The sequence below is a fragment of the Salarias fasciatus genome, chromosome 12 (assembly GCF_902148845.1).
Source record: "Salarias fasciatus chromosome 12, fSalaFa1.1, whole genome shotgun sequence".
NCBI lineage: Eukaryota > Metazoa > Chordata > Actinopteri > Blenniiformes > Blenniidae > Salarias > Salarias fasciatus.
In genome coordinates, this window is record NC_043756.1 from 27,427,062 (window position 1) to 27,444,096 (window position 17,035).

Here is a 17,035-nt window from a genome sequence, read left to right on the forward strand (position 1 = left end):
TATTATTATTATTATTATTATTATTATTAATTATCCGCCAGACCGTTTTGGGTGATGAACGTGATCTATGGATTGCGCCATTGGTCAAATGCGCAGCGCGGTTGAAGAATCTTTGCGCAAATGACAGATCGATTTAGATAGTACCAAAAGTGCTTTCCTCGACTGATGTGGTTTCTCTTCGCCTCCACGCAGCAGCAGCAACAGCAACGGCGGCGGCGGCGGGCGGGGATGGGGATGATGGAGATGAGGACGCACGGCTGTGTGGAGGAGCAGCCCCCTGCCAGCGATTGTCCCGGTTGGATTAGACTTCGGGTTTTAGTTTCAAGCTTTTTATTGCTCGGTGGTCCATGACAGCGCAGGAACGTCCCGGGGAAAACTTTCCAGTGAGTGAGTGCGGCAGGTTCAGGGCGCATGTGATGTGCGCCACCCATGTTGCCGCAGCAGCCGTATAGGGACTCATCAGGCATGCCGGCATGGGGAGGTGGCGCTCGATCACATGAAGACCGCCAAGTGTGAAAATGTACTCTATGCCGCCTTGATCAACAAAGCGGTCTCTATTACTACAGCAGAAGTTCAGTAACACACACGTGATGATGATGATGATGATGATGATGATGATGATGATGATGATACCACAAATTTCAGGTGGAGATTTCTTTGGTAGAGTACTGTCCTGTCATGGAGTCCTTCACTGATGCTTGGTTTAGTTTTAATGTTCCTTGTCTTTTCTTATGTGTGTCTTTTTATTCAACTTTAAACTCTTGCTTATTTGACTGACCATAATCATGTTCGGTGGCCATATTTTGATTTCTAAAAAGAAGAAACTTGGCCAAACACTGCAAAGGATTTATTTCAAGAATTAAAAAAAAAAAAAAAAAAAAAAGGAATCTGTAAAAACGATGAAAACCAGATCTTCCTCTGGACAAAAAGACAAAACCTCAGATTCCCTGGACAGGACGTGAGGAGAGGACATTTTTTTTCACCCTTCTTTAATAGTTATTGTGTTTTAACATCCTGGTTTGTCCCTGTATTGAATTCATCACAGTGATTTTGATATTTGTCTCATTTGTCTTGTTGCTCAACATGACTTGTCTCCTGTGTCTTGTTACTCTGACCACTCCTGTGTCTTTTCTAATCACCTGCCTTGATTGTGTCCACCTGTCCCTGCAGCTATAGATTCAGAGGGGGTAGCGAAGCCCTTTTGGAATATAACATTTTCTTCGTCTTAAGGAGTTACGTCTTTTATGATACATGAGTTTAAGCATTCATCTTGAAAATTTATGTGGGTGTTTCTGTACTAAAACATGCTGTCGTCATCATTTTCTTTTCCAACAAATAAATCATCAACTTAACTACGAGAAGACCAATTGGAAATTCATGTTGGGCTCATTAATTTGGTTCACTGCACACTCCACCTGCAGTAATGACAGTGACTGGACACTGGAACACTGGGAAACTGTCACAGCTCCCGTCCAGACAACATTTCTTCCAGGGATGAATTTCGTATTTTAGCAAACTGATGCTGAATCTCTTTGGCATCCGTTACAATAGTATGGTTCCGAGTCTGAGCACTGACCTGACGAGCCTGTTCTGCAGACCAGTGGAAAACACAGGAAGCATGATGAGAGGAAAGGTTATTGTTTCATTTGCTGTTTACATTTCATTCGGGATAAGATATTAAGGCTTGCATGTCACAAAATATTTTTCTTAAAATATGACACATGGTCACAGCTTCTTTTGGAAAACTAGCTGTGGGGTTCGACAGGTTGTATACATTGCAGCTGGTGCAGTCTCGCATCTTACAACAGAAAATCCATGAAACCATAAACACATTCAACAGTAGCGTCAATGACAATGCACTGAAATAAATTTTGATGCATTCACTGCGTGTAAACCTCTGTGTTGATGACTCTCCTCTTATTTATAGCTTGTTACAACTTTCGTGGCCTTTGATGAGACAATGGTGAGAGGCAACAGCAGTTTTTCCAAAGGCAACACGCTGAGGCTTGAATTACAGCGAGGACTTTGCTGTGAAATCAGGAAATACCTCACACTGGAGCTTTTGTTGCAGCTTCCCGACGTCCCTCTGATCAGATGCCTAAGTAAGCATACGTCTTATTCAGAGGTCATTCAAGATATGCAATGGGTGGCTGAGCCATGGATGACCCAATCTGTTTCTGGCAGGGAGGCAGGGGAAAACCCCGCTTGTCCATCAGCCAGCATCAAAGGGCCAGTCGGTAATCTGAAACAGGCCGGAGAATGATGGCAAACAAGACGCCTGGCTGTTATTTGTGGGTTTGGCCCTCAAGCTGCGTGTGAAACCTGTCACGGAGGATAAACCCGCAGATCTCCACTGGGCCACTGCCCAGTAACACACTCTCCCCAATAAAACCACCACATTACTGGACGGATCCCTTTAGGTGTCGGTAATACGGGAGCCGCTTGAAGCGCTGGGAAAGGAAGTTGCGTCACCGACGGCCTTCCCCCAGAATAAGTCCAGGCTCGGGTGAGTTTTCCATAGTACAAGTGTGGCAGCCGTGGAGGTGACGGGAGTGTGAGCATGAAAATTTGAGATTATCGCCATGAATTCGATTCACAGCAAGAGGCGGATCTTTCTTTTACTGCACCGTTTAGGAGTTCTGGGATAGCAGGACAGAAAAGACGTGACAGAAACAAGAAGAAAAGAAATGAAGCAACAACTTGACGTCAGACAGCGAGCGAGCTAATCCACCTGCTCAGACTGGATGGAGACACACGCCTGTGTTCTTCCCTGTGAAGCTGTTACATGCCTTCTCTCTTTGAAACATTTCTGTTTATCTTCATTTAATCCCGACCCTTCCCCACAGCCGAAGGTGGTGCTGAGTGTTTGGGTGAGAAATATAGACGTATGAATACGTGACTTTTGATTGTCCATTGGAACGCGGATTGGTACTGAAACAACAGCTGCTGTTTCACAAGAGAAACTGATCAGAAACCATTCAGCCAAAACCCTCTTATGTATTGCAACACAACAACACAAAGCCAGATAAAAATGTAAACAAGCAGTCTTTCAGGAAAGGATTTAAGATGGTGGTAAAGTTTTTAGGTATTCCTTTGAGGTTCTAGACAAATCTGCCAGCCTGTATGGGAACTGACAGGACAAAAAAGGATTTTTCACCACTTATTTGCTGCTTCTTTGAGTACATGCTGACAGATAGCATTGGGAGAAGATGTTTGGGAAAAGTGTATTTTCAGCAGCTGCTCGGACAAAAGGTCAAAAACTTGACTCTGCATCGTCCCGAATGAAGGCAACAAGCTGCACAAGATAGTCTGCAGAGAAACCCGTGTAGTCCGTCTGGCAGTCAAACCTTCCGCATTCACTTTTGAGTTCATGGCATCAAACACTGTTTATTTGCAATTGCTTCAACAATATCTCCGATCGACTCCCTCCGTCGACTTTATCTCCTCTGACGGGAAATCGTCTCCCCGACCGAGGGTCACTGGACCGTTTCCAGGCCTCTCTGGCCGCGCTGTCTCCCCAAACACCTCTGGTGTTTGGACAGTCAAACGTTGACGAATGGCCTAATGGTAACAGGTTAGTGCGAGTGAACATATTTGGGCCTTGGAGGTGGGAGGAATGTAGTTTAACAGCCGAGCGGAGGTGCGAGAAGAGACGGGGGCCCGAGCTGATATCAAACACACGGCGGCCGCATGCCTGGAGGTGGGAAGACGAGCCATGAGAAAGTCAAGTGCAGCCAGCCTCTCCGCATGTTGTGTTATCGCTCGGCGGAGCGACGCCAGCCCTGACCGGCAGAAACATCCTGACCTGTCGTTCACCTGCTGCCTGTCAGAGTGTGTCGGTTTTATACCTGAACCATAACAACGCCTCCTCTCAGCAAGGACTTCAACAATCAGAGCGATTTTTCTTTGAGAAGCTGTTTCCAGATGTAAAAACTACCAATATGTAAAGTTTAATTTTAACTCCATTAGCAGCATTCAGTGATGTTACAGGCTCCCACCAGTCCGAGCTGCAGTGAAGTGTGTGTGTGTGTGTGTGTGTGTGTGTGTGTGTGTGTGTGTGTGTGTGTGTGTGTGTGTGTGTGTGTGAAGTGTGTGTGTTGAACGTGATTCGCACACAGTGACAGTCAAGCTGTGTGTTTGTGGACGGGTCCGGCAGCAGATAACCTCTGGGTCTCGTGGACGAGTGTGGGGGTTTGAAGCCAAGGATTCACAAGGTGCTGCTGAGCATTCCTCACATTTTCCAGCGCCTCAGATCCTCTGTGGAAGAAGTCAGACGAAGTGAAGGCTCATCAGCGTAGAAATTAATGATGCATTCTTCAACACTAAACTTCCAGAAGAAATGGTTTTCCTCACCTCTTGTCATATTTGTTATCCCTCAACCTCTTAACAGATGCTCGACATTCCAAGAAAAAAATGTAAACATTCCGATAAATTTGCTTGTTTTATTATCATCCAGAAAAGTATGTTTACAGAGAAAATAACACTTTTTTTTTCTTTGATTCACAGATGCTTTTCCTTGCAGCTGAAATTTCCTGTCAAATCAAGTAAATAAAGTAAAAAAAAAAAAAAAAAAACTCAAATGTTTCCTCTTTTCACAGGAAGACATTTTACTAGGGCTGCACTGATACCGATACCGATACCGGTATCTGGTATCGGGTCCGATGCTGCACGCCATGCCTGCACTCCGAAAAGATACAAAGCGGTGAGTATTTAGTGATGTTATTCGTCAGCACCATCATCTACAGGGATGAAGGAGAGCAGGAGCGATGGCAGCGTTTCGGAGATGCTTTAATATTTATGAGAATGACAAAAATAAGACGGCATTTTATACGTACTGTTATTGGTACTAAGTAGCTAAATATTAGTTCTTGTACTTGAACTCACCCTTTAAAAACTGGTATCGATGCGTCCCTACATTTTACAGCTGAAAATCCTGCTGGTACACAAACACCAGGCTGTCATCTGATGATACTTAGACCTTTATATCCACCTTCCCTGTGAAGCTTTTTAATGATTATATCTTTTCTTTTCTGCCAGTTTATTCTGCTGGGGAAGCAAACTTTACACAAAACACCTGTTTATTGAAATAAAGAGGATAAGAAGCATAATAAATCAGCTGTATTGAACTGTGAGTGAACAGAAGGGATGAGAGGAGCTGTGGGAGGAGGAGGAGGAGGAGGAGGAGGAGGAGGAGGAGGAGGAGGAGGAGGAGGAGGAGGAGGAGGAGGCCTCTCCAAATCAATTTTGACACATTAGAACTATTAGCTTATTGAGAGGCGAAAGATAGATTGAAGGCTGGACGTTAAAGGGAGCTGTAACTGTGAAAGAGCTTCTCTGCTGATGAGCACTCTGGAAAGTGATGCTCCACCCAAACAGTCCTCCATCACTACTTATTATGTCTGCAATCCACCCGCTAAAACAGGCTTTATAGTTTTCTTGTGAACAGCTAGAAATGTACCGAGCAATGAATCATTGCCTCGTACTGCTCTGTTGACTTTATGCGACATGTTTTAAGATATGTTGGGCGTGTTCAGGTTCAAACGGTGGTGTCATGGTTAACACTCTGGCCTCATGGAGAGAACGGCTCTGGTTTGATTCCAACAGGGCATTAGAGTTAAAAAGAAAAAAAAAAAACAATATAATAAACGTACGTTTGTAGTTGTAATGTGGTAAATGGTATTCAGAGAGCATGAAGATTTTTGCAAACCGCTGGATCCAACTGAAGGTATGATATGAAACAGAAACAAACACCGACACATACATTCACACTTGATGACAATATGAAGTCAAAAATTACCCCATTATACTTGTTTCTGGATTGGAAGAAGGAGAAAACCATTGCACGCACAGACAGTACATGCAAACATAAGAAAAAAAAACTGAAATTACACAGTTGAATTCACTGAACCAATGCAAAAAAAAAAAAAAAAAAAATTACAAGCATCACTGAAATCAAAGGAGAAACACGAAAGCCTTCTTTATCTTTCACAGTTTTGACAACACTCGTCCTCCACTTGCCATGGTAATTCATCGACTCTGTTTTGTCTTTTTAATCTTATTCAAGTTGAAGGAACCTGATGTGAAAACCGGTGCACTTTTCAGGGTAATTTACAGGAGCTGGCAGGCTGTGGTTAATTTTCTGAAGTAGCTTTTGACTGCGTGGGGACGTCGATCGTTTTAAAGAAGAATTGTTCACTGCATTCAGGAATTTGCTCAAAACCCAGACAACTTCAAGCTCCTTCTGCAAACGACTGAGCCAAAAATCTGGCACGATGAATTCATATTTTCTCACTAAGTTGGGATGTTGTTGTTGTTTTGTTTCAAACAATAGAAATGTAAATTGCTTTAATGTAGTCTTCATAAATCAAGAACACAAAAAGCTTGTCTTCATCTGATCACCGTGACAGTGAAATACTGACTGTGAATGTGTCTGGGTAACACATCCTGGAGAGAAAATAGCTAAGAAATGAGTGTTTCAATTAAGAAGATGTGTTTTCCTTTTGGTCAGCACAAAGAGCCGGGGGGTGGGATGAAAAGCCCATTAAAGAGCGTCTGAAAAGAGGCGCGGCTGTATTTCACCCCCGCTGACTGATGTGACGATATTCTCTCAGGCCTGTTGATTTGAATCGTGTGAATATTTATGTCTGGAGGTGTTTGTCGGTTCTTAATGTCTGCGCGCTATAAGCAGACACTTATTGTCTGCTGTAAGTGGTCGTATATTAACCGAGGCTCGTCCTGCCAGAGGAGGCATTGAGGTCCCCTCATTATTTAATCATTGGCTGCTTCAAGCCGTGGGCTCGTCCAGAGCCTGGAAGGACGCTACCTGGTTAGCCATGAGCTCCCATGGGCGATGGAAACTCTCTGCAGGCAGTGTGGAAATGATTCAGTCACTGTGCTTTATGGCAAATGGTCCACACCATTTATGTCAATAAGATAATCCCTCAACAGACTTCAATATCCTGTTCTTTAAAGAAATAAAAGCAGTGGGTTCAGTAGGTAGTATGCATTTCCTTCATGCGATCGTACTGCAGATTGATCTTGGTCCAAGATCAAGAAAATGTGGTCTTGAGGTTAGAGAGGCAGATGTGTGGCTGGAAGTCCTCAGGTCCCTGAACAAGACCCCTGACCCTCACCAGTTCCCTGGAGCACCATCATGTGGTTGACCTCTGGTCCTGGTCTTCTCTCGGTCGCTTAAAGTCTTGGCGTTGGGCTCGTCTTCTTTTTATGCTCATTGTAGCAAGATACCAGCTCCAACTTACTGATGACTTCCGTGAACTCAGTCATACATTTTAGCAATAGTATGATTGAAGACCTGTGTAGTCCATGTCATCAGCCCATAAAGTGTCCACATACAGAGCAGACATTTTCACTGTCTGGATCTGAATCGGGTCAGGCGTCGATGAGGAACGTGGCGTCCAAGTGCATGTTTACATGGCTGTAATTGATCGCAGTATGCACTGAACGCCACATCCTCATGACAGACATGCATCAGATACTGGTTCATCTGTGGACAGCGTTGCTTTGTTTGTTCACTTGCTGGTGCCAAACGTATTGCGTTGAGCATGCGTGTTGGTAAAAGTCGGTTCCGCTCCCCCCGGGGGAAACACTCACTCCCGATTGTTTGCCCTCCAACAGGTGTGGATGGCTTTAATAAAGATGAGCTCTGAATCTGACTGGGACCGAGGGATATTAAAATATCTTTTGACCTTGCACACGGGGATTACAGAGCAAGTCTGCCCCGGCGGGAGGCGGCCGGGGACGGCGTGCTCGGCGAGCCTGCCCGCTCAATAACTTGGTCCAGAATTTACGGCCCTGCAGACAGGGGCCCCGGGATGTGTGTGTCGGTCTCCGCTGTGGATTACTGGATCCACAAATGGGGATGCGTGGGTGTCCGGAGAGGTGCGAGACGCTTGTGTTTCGGGTTTCAAGGTTCAACCGGAATCCTGCAGCTTTCTCAATGGAAGTGAATGATATCCTCCCAGGGGACACATACAGGAAGCGCTAAGGGCCCCGCAAGTCACCGGCGGACCATAAACACCTTCATGTTTGTTCTCCTATTCCCGCTCTGTTATTTTTTTGTCTGTCTCCGAGGGGCAATAGCATCACTCTCAAGTGGACTGCATTACTGTGATTCCAGGCCTGGCACTCACCGTCACATGTCAATACTTGGCTGCGTCCATTAATCGAACCTCTTCTTTATGAGAGCCGACGAAGAGGCAGAGCGAGAGGAGCTGAGTCAAATGAAACTGTTGAGCCGCATGTTGTCACCACATCGACCATTTAGAGGAGGGGAAAAAAACAATTACAGACAGGGCTAACAATAATATATGCAAAACTTGGTTTTCCTCAGAATTGAGGAAAATACAGTTTATAGTCTATAGTTTTTGCACAATGTAATGAAAGTCATGTAACTGTAGGAGCCATATTGTACCAGCAGATGGCGCTGTTGTTTAGTTAGGAACTGAGGCAGACGTGCAGAGACCGGCAGCTCCACTGTGGGACACACAGGCCAGTAAATACAAATAATCTTATTTCACCTCATTTTCAAACATTTTTTATTATTATAATTAATATGGTTAACAAATAAATATTCCTGGAAAAGAAAAAAAATCAAATTTTATGAAATATTTTATTATATTGAGAACCTGTTGTGCGTGTGTGTTATTTCTTTCCATTAAGTTGTCTAGTCGTGATTTCTCATAACTAACTTCTCCTAAAGGTTTTTGCACAGACACCTTTTCAATATGAGCTGTATTGATTTTAACATTTTATTCATTACTTTCTCCACTTTCTTTAACGGAATTCATAATATTGTGAATTATTAAAAATAAATATTTTTTCAACAAATTGTCAACAACAGTTTTAGTGATGTAATTGTAGTTTGATAGTTTGAAAGAGGTGTACTGCTGGTGTGGGGGAGTGGGAGTGGGTGTGGAAGTTGTAAAGACAGGAGCTTTACAGTCTTCCAGGTGCTACAAACAAACGTTCACTGCTTGTTTTGACTCACCGGAAACTGACAAACCTTATTGTGACCTGTTTTTCCTGACGTTTTTAAGGCTGACGTGTACGATGGCCAGTCTCAATGTCTCTGACACACCCATCAGTGTGACGGCATACGTTTGGGTGTGTGTAAAGGTCTGAGCCCGGCTGTGAGACCAGATCAACCTGTTCTGTGTGCTTCACTCTCAGTGGAAGTCTGACTCAACCCACCATCGCCACATTTGGTGACTTCTTCATCTTCATTCTCCTTCTGAATCCTGAGATCAAGACAGTAATGTAATAGGGGGGGATGATTCCAAATAGTTATTGCTGGGGTGTAAATAGATATTAGTGGCCAGTGAAGTTATGAAATTGGATGAGTGAGAGCAAGGTGTGACCAAACAAAGAGCCAACCAAGTAACGGAATACAGGGTGCAGTTTATTTAGTCTAAAACATAAATTCAGCTAAAACTATAAATCGTGTTAAAAAAGAATAAAAGGGTTACAACAATACAATGGTCAAAACCATTCTAAAAGCGTCTTTAAAATATTGTGTGGGAGGTCCAAACACTTCCAGTATCAGTTCCTGGGTGCTGCTCCGGGGGCAGGGCTTCTCCACCCTGCGTGGATGGAGGCTGGATCCCCAAGGCAATCCCAATGCCGTCTGGTGCGGTGTGTAGTTGCTCCTTCCCCCGTTGCTCCAATCACCAGAAGAACGTCCGGACAGCACCTGCCACGTACACAAACCGGGCCAGCACAAAGCGGGAACCAAGCGACTCCAAGCTGTAGGCCATGTAGTGAGCACCACACCAGACGAGTATAATACTCACGAGCGTGGCAGGGTTTCCTCCCTGCCGCTGTGTGTCAACAGTGTGTGGTGCTCCAATTGGATCGCTCCGCTGGTCCCCGTCCTGGTTCCGTCTCCTGGCTCCGGAGTGCGGAATCCTGCCTACAGGTGCTGTAGGCAGGATTCTGCATCTCTGCCATCTTGCTTAGGGTTACCTAATCAAGATGGCAATTTGACCCATCTAAGATGGCGATTTGAAACCCAGCACAGCCAATCCTGTCCTGTTTTCTCTGACATCATGCCCTTACGCAAGTTAAGCCCCTCCCACAAGAACGTGCAACGAACGCCCCTCGACCAATCACAGTTAGAGCTTCAGGGGCTCTTCTGATTGGTCAAAGATACCTGGAGCTGTCAAGATTCCTTTTCAGCTCAGAACAGAGACAGATGGAAACGCTGCGCCCTCGCGGTAGTGCAATTATGCTACACTCCTAAAGGATTATCAATGGATACTCTAACATTTAATCCAAAGAAAACACAGAAAAATTAGCACTGACTAGCAAAATCCTGCCTACAGCACCTTTAAACAGGAAGTTCTTGGTCTGAACCTCTCGCCCCCGTCACACCTGCAGAGAGTGGATTTATGATGGTCTGTCTGTTGCTTTGCTTGTGCATCCCCCTACCTGAACCAGGGCTTGAATCCCTCCAGTAATATTTCTCTTTCTGTCTTTTCACCCCAATTGGAGTAGCAGAAAGTCTCCACCTCTGAGCCTGGCTCTGGTTCTGCAGGTTTCTTCCTCTTAAAGACTGGATCAGGAAGACTGGATCCAAGGCTGATTGGCTCACTTTCAGGAAACTCAGAAATTGCCCAAATTTTCTTTTCAGAAGAGCCAACTCTGATTTCTCTCTCTTGCCAACCACAAAAAAATTTAATCCTAAAATATTTTGAAAGGTGATTAGATTTATTTCAGCTGATGAGAGTCGTAGTGATCTCCCATCCAGCATTGTTTACAATGACACCACTGTATCTGATGAGGCTTCGATGCTCGATTGTTTTGACAAGCATTTTATTGCCTCTGGTTTGCACCCCTCTGCGATTTGCTCAGATTGTCCCCCTTCCAAATCAAAAAGTGTGCTCTGCTTAGGAGGGAATTCAATATTGGTATTGTGATTGACAACTGGCTTTTCCTTTAGCTCTCACATAGAATACCTGACCTAAAAATGAAAACTGAAATCGAGTTTCTTTTATCGCCACAGGACATGTTTTACTTTTGCAGTCAGAGAAAATTTATTTGCTGCCACCGTCCTTCCTGTCTTGGATTATGGTGAACTTGAATGTTCCTGCAAAATATCTGCTGTCACTGGATTCTGTGAAACTCAGAAGCTGCAAGGCCCTCACTCAGTATTAAACCTTCTATTGCAGACTTGAATGGCCTCCCTCCCTCCAACAGGAGGGAGCATCCTGGCCATATGTGAAGTCTGTGAAGGAGAACTACTCATTTCAGTTTCATGATTTTATTCTTTTGTTTGTTATCCAAAGTTCATGACCATGACCATCCCTGCTCCAACACAACTGTCTCACAGCTATTGAACCCATTTCTTTTCTCTAAAACTTGTTTCACCGGGGTTTTTGTATAGCCTAAGCACCACCTTTGTTTAAAATCATTGTTAATGTGATCTGTAAGTCTGCACCTTGAATACCGTGTGTGTGTGTGTGTGTGTGTGTGTGTGTGTGTGTGTGTGTGTGTGTGTGTGTGTGTGTGTGTGTGTGTGTGTGTGTGTGTGTGTGTGTGTGTGTGTGTGTGTGTGTGTGTGAAAACAGACTTGGTATTTTTACCTATATTTCTTTGGTTCCAGTGTACTTGGGTCTGTAAAATTCTGCAAATTCAGCTTTGTTTTTATGCTGATTTGAATGTTTAGCCCTTTGTGCTGCTTCTATTTTTTTATGAACATGAAAAGTGCTATAGAAATAAAGTTTGATTGATTGATTGATCACCATAGACTTCTATTTTTAAAAAAAATCTATTTAACAGTGTGAATATAGATTTATTCTTTTAAAAATATTGTTCCAATCTATCTATCTATCTATCTATCTATCTATCTATCTATCTATCTATCTATCTATCTATCTATCGACGGTCTCTAACCACGTGACCAGCCGAGCACCACGTGATCGCCGCTTGTCCAATGCCCACGTGACCAGTGTGTAGTGGGAGCGTTAAAGATGGCCGCCCGCGCCGCAGTCTCCCGTCTAAATCGGGGTAGTTTTGGTGGTTTTCTCTCGATGTTCGGCTTTATGCCCCTCCGTGACTGGACATGTGTGTTGGCAGTGGTGTGCGGGCTGTTGAGCGCTGCTCTGGGGGACGAGGAGCTCTTCCAGGAGGAGTTTTTAAAGCGGGAATACTCTCTGGTGAAGCCGTACCGAGGTGAGGTCAACCCACGATTAGCACACGTTTCCCCTCAGCTTCCTCTCAAAAGTCCAATTCTTCACTAAATCAACACATCTCACCTACTTTGACATCATTGTCAGAGGAATAGCTGACATCTAAGACACAATCTGGGGATAATAGCTGAGTCAGACGGAACTTTGCGCTCCTTTTTTTAAAACTGTCAACATTTTCAGATCTGCTGTCAGTTCTAGCTCACTAATTCTAGGAATAATGTTAATTATTGAACTAATCCTGTTTTTACTGAGAACAAAACTGTAAGGGGAGTAGCAGTGAGACGAATCCTGTCACGAGAAGTATACATTAAGTGAATGTTTGCAAAGGATTTTGGTAGATCGAACAGAAATTACTTCAATAAAAAAAACGTAATCTGTAAATAAATCTCATAATGAAGGCTGGCGTTAGTGATGTTTGTAATATATCTACATCTAAAATAAAATGAAACAGAACGTGACACGTTTTTTTAACAAGACTGTTTGCAATGACAATTAAAAAATACATAATATTTAAACTCCAAGCTTAGTTATTAAAGTTTGAACAATACTTGAACGTTTGCAGGATAAACCGACAAAAATGTTTTCATGATGTTACTCCAATTAGCTTTGAATTAACGTGCCAATATTGCAATAAATCTGGAGATAATATCCTGCAATCGTGGCCACTTAATGACCCCCATAATCAATCATGGACACTTCATTATACGCTCATTCTGCTGCACTAAAACGTGCGTGTACATATTTTTATATATATTAAAGCTCCTGTTATGTTTTAGATTTATGTTCTGTATAAAGTTAGGTCTTTTCTTTTTTTTAGATTTCTATTATTCTATTATCATTCTTATTAAGATTTGCTCTATTACTTATTCTTTATTTGCACATTTCCTCACTGTTTTGTGTTCTATGAGCCTCTGTAATGGTAAATTTCCCCGTGGTGAGACAAATGAAGTCTCTTCACCATCTTCTTCTTCTTCTTCTTCTACTTCATTTTCTTCTTCTCTTTAAAAGCGGAATTAACTTTTATTCGGAATTAAAAGACCCATGTCAACCCACCCACTGTGTTCCAGGTCTGGGCTTCTCTGCTTCTTCGCACTGGGACCTGATGGGCACGGCCATGGTGACGGGGGACTACGTGAGGCTGACCCCAGACATGCAGAGCAGACAGGGAGCCGTGTGGAGTCGAGTGGTGAGCAGCTTCTTTTCAGCGGGACTGATATTCGTGGGGAAAGGTGCATTTTGTGAGCGTTTTGGGAATTGTTTTGATGATAATGTTTACATCATTTAAAATGAAGTGAGTCCAGTCTGTCTTATTTTGCTCTTTTTCCAGCCGTTATTTGTGCAAGACTGGGAGCTCAAGTTGCATTTTAAAATCCACGGCCAGGGAAAGAAGAATTTTAACGGGGACGGAATGGCCTTCTGGTTAACTAAAGAGCGCATGCAGAACGGTAAGAGCATAAAATTATTTAAATGCCCTTTTCACTGTTGTGAAGGAGCGATTTAAAGAAGGACAGAGTGGTTGTTTTTCTCTTTGTGTGTAGAAACTCCACCCGTGTACATGACTCGCTTCATTTTATCTATATAAATGTTGAGAGCGCTGTTTGTCATTTTTGTGCACATTTTGCTGTGGCTGACTTGTTTCCTGTTTTGATGTGAAAACTCCCAAGTGGGAGAACCTTCCCAGGTCCCAGCTGCATGAAAGCAGGTCAACTGTCACTGAAGACTAAAAAAAAAAAACACATGCCACAGTTTCAAATGTCCTGTTTACAGTGGATTCTCAAGTGAAGACTGAAAACTGTCGTAGTTTAGTTGTGCGTTTACATGACATGCGGTGCTCGGAGCCTCTGGAAATACGTCTTTTCAATTAGGTGGAACTTTTCCAAAATGTTGCTGTATACATGTGAAACTTCTCTGAAACATAAACGGTGTTTTGACCTGAAACGTTATCGTGTAAAACGGGGCAGAAAAATTTCCGCTCCCCTGTCGGCCTCTCAGTGTCATATTAACCTCGTCTCTCTTATCTTTCTCAATGTTTGTTGCAGGCCCTGCGTTTGGAAACATCAACAAGTTCACTGGCCTCGGGATATTTGTGGACACGTATCCCAACGCTGACAAGACCCACGATGTGAGAGATGCTTTCTGTTTCAATTCCACTAAGTGGGGTTAGAGTTGAGGTGAAAACAGAATGTTTGAGGCGTCCAGAGCAGTCCAGTAGAAATACTTTGAGGTTGTTTTATATTTCTCTCAATGCCTTGTGAATGTGCAGAATTCAGAATGTGCCACATCTCAAGTCACTGCTGCTGCATGAACGCAGCTGAACATCTCCTCATCCGGGCGATCGGATCATCCCGTCCGTCTGGTGGCTCGTCGGTGGACTGAAGTCAAACTGCTGACCAGACTGCTCTGTCTTCTCCTCAGAGGACTTTCCCTTACGTGTCGGTAATGCTGGGAAATGGCAGCGTGGAGTACGACCACGAGCGCGACGGGCGGCCCAGCGAGCTCGGGGGATGCTCGGCTATGGTGCGCAACGCCGTCTACGACACGTTCATCCTCGTCAGATACGAGAAAAACCGACTGACGGTACGATCCACGTTTGATTCAGTGTATTTAAGCAGGATAGGTGGAAGACATCAGTATATAGTGTAATACCACAGTAATAATATTCAAACACGCTTTAGATTCAGTCTCATACTTTGTTCACACCTTTGTAAAAGTGAGTGTTTTCCTTCCTTGTTGTCTCTGCCGTCCTCGTCTCCTCAGCTGATGGTGGACGTGGACGGGAAGCAGGAGTGGAAGGAGTGTGTGGACATCTCCGGCCTGTATCTGCCCAGAGGTTACTTCTTTGGCGTGACTTCAGCCACCGGAGACCTGTCAGGTATGAAAAGACCCACGCCACGGTTCGATGAGATGGAAGGAACGTGTGATCCGTGGCGCCAGGTGTTGATTAACGCCTTGTTGGTCCAGACAACCACGACCTCGTGTCCCTGAAGCTGTACCAGCTGGAGGTGCAGAGGACTCCGCAGGAGGAGGAGGAGGACAACGTCCGAGTCCCCAGAGTGGACATGACACAGTTTCAAGGTAAAGGCTGTGGATGACTCCATACGGCGCTCAGCAAGGAAACATCCATCTGCAGCAGAGCACAGTAAACCCGAGCACATATCAAGAAATAACACATGGAAGTGCACAGGTTTCTCCCGGAATCGCTGATAAATTGGGATCCAGTCGAGCATTTGAAGGTGAAGACGTGGAAACAGACGCCCAAAATGCTACGACGGTTTTCCGTTTCCACTTGAAAATGTTAAACGGAGCCTAAGTGTATTGAAATCTTCCACAGAACTGTGAGCCACCCCTGATTTCTGCTCTTGTCTCTCTTCAGTGAAAGTTGAGGATGAGGGGGGGCGGAGCATCATCCACCTCTTCTTCCTCTTCATCTTCTCGGTGCTGGGCCTGGTCGTGCTGGTCGTGGTGGCGATCGTGCTCTACGGCCGCTACAAGGAAAATAAACGCAAGCGCTTCTACTGACGGGAGAGCGTACGGAGGTTCCTCACATCGGGACAGTGCACGGACTTCTCATGGCTTTACAAACGAACCGATCAAACGACATCATGGACGAGATGATGAACAAAAGAGCCAGATTTAAAGGTACAGTATGTGAGAATCTTTACTTTAGAATCAACTAGAAAACAGTCCTGGGACGAAGGAGTGTAAACACAACAGATGCTGAATCTTTTTATTAATGTCATTAAACTGAAGTTAATACAGTCGCTCACTGCTGCCACCTAATGCACAGATGTGGCACTCGGGGAATTTTACTTACTGCACCTTTAAAATGTTTTGGGTTCTGAATGAGAAATGAAAAAAATGCTGCTGAAGGAAAGATTCATCTCAAGCAGACGGGGGGGTCGCGGCGTTCCTCTCTGCACTGAAACGCTCTCAACACCACGAGAGGATAGAATGAAACGACTCCCAGTCGATGCTGACGTCTTGTTACTGGGCTGGCGGGGGGGTTCTGCAGACTGAAGCCACGTGCGCAGAGGGAATTCAAGTGTTAATGCACTGAAAGAGCAATAATAACCACGTGTCTCACGGACACAGCTCCCATTTAAAAAAAAAATCAGTATGCGCATGTAAATTCTTGATCTGAAAACTTCAGAAATCAGCAGGAGCGATGTGAGCAAAGCAGGAAATTCAAGAAGTGATTCTGTTACTTCGAATGTGTGACATGAAATTATCTCATTGCAGCGGTTAAACATCTGTCGTGTCAAATACAAACTAGGTGAGAGCCTAAATTTGAAAAGACACTTATTAGACATCTTTCAACCAACAAAATGCGTCTGTCAGTAAATTAACAACAGTGTAAGTACAAATTTCAGCCACAAATGGCAGAGAAAAAAAATGCACACACATATATATGTATATGTGTGTGTGTATGTGTACATACATATATATATATATATATATATATATATATATATATATATATATATGTATATATATATATATATATATTTATATATATATATTTATATGGAATATAAAATTAATAGTGAAAATCTACATAATTTCAAAGGTCCATGTCAGGTGGAAAACAAACGAACTGTAATCGTACACTTTCTGGAACATGGGTTTCAAACTTGCAGCCTCATTTAAGTCCCATGTGTCTTCTGAAGCTACTTGATAGTCCTCTGACATCTGTTATCCACATGTCTTCTTCTCATGAGCTGTTGAGCAGCTCATCTTCACCGCCGTGGCTCAGAGTTCGTCTTCTGATCCATGTCTGAGTTCTTGACGTCGCTGTGAGTCCGTTCCTCGTGTCAAAGAGTCCTTCAGGA

At 43.8% G+C, this 17,035-nt stretch overlaps 1 protein-coding gene across 1 annotated transcript; it reads left to right on the top strand.

The window, feature by feature from the left end:
• Positions 1-11,979: 11,979 nt before the first annotated feature.
• On the top strand, positions 11,980-16,441 carry LOC115398671 (VIP36-like protein). Its single transcript, XM_030105568.1, has 8 exons — positions 11,980-12,189; positions 13,274-13,392; positions 13,534-13,651; positions 14,246-14,328; positions 14,622-14,783; positions 14,964-15,078; positions 15,168-15,281; positions 15,580-16,441. The coding sequence occupies exons 1-8, from the start codon at positions 11,988-11,990 to the stop codon at positions 15,723-15,725; spliced, it is 1,059 nt and encodes a 352-aa protein (XP_029961428.1). The 5' UTR covers positions 11,980-11,987; the 3' UTR covers positions 15,726-16,441.
• Positions 16,442-17,035: the final 594 nt, after the last annotated feature.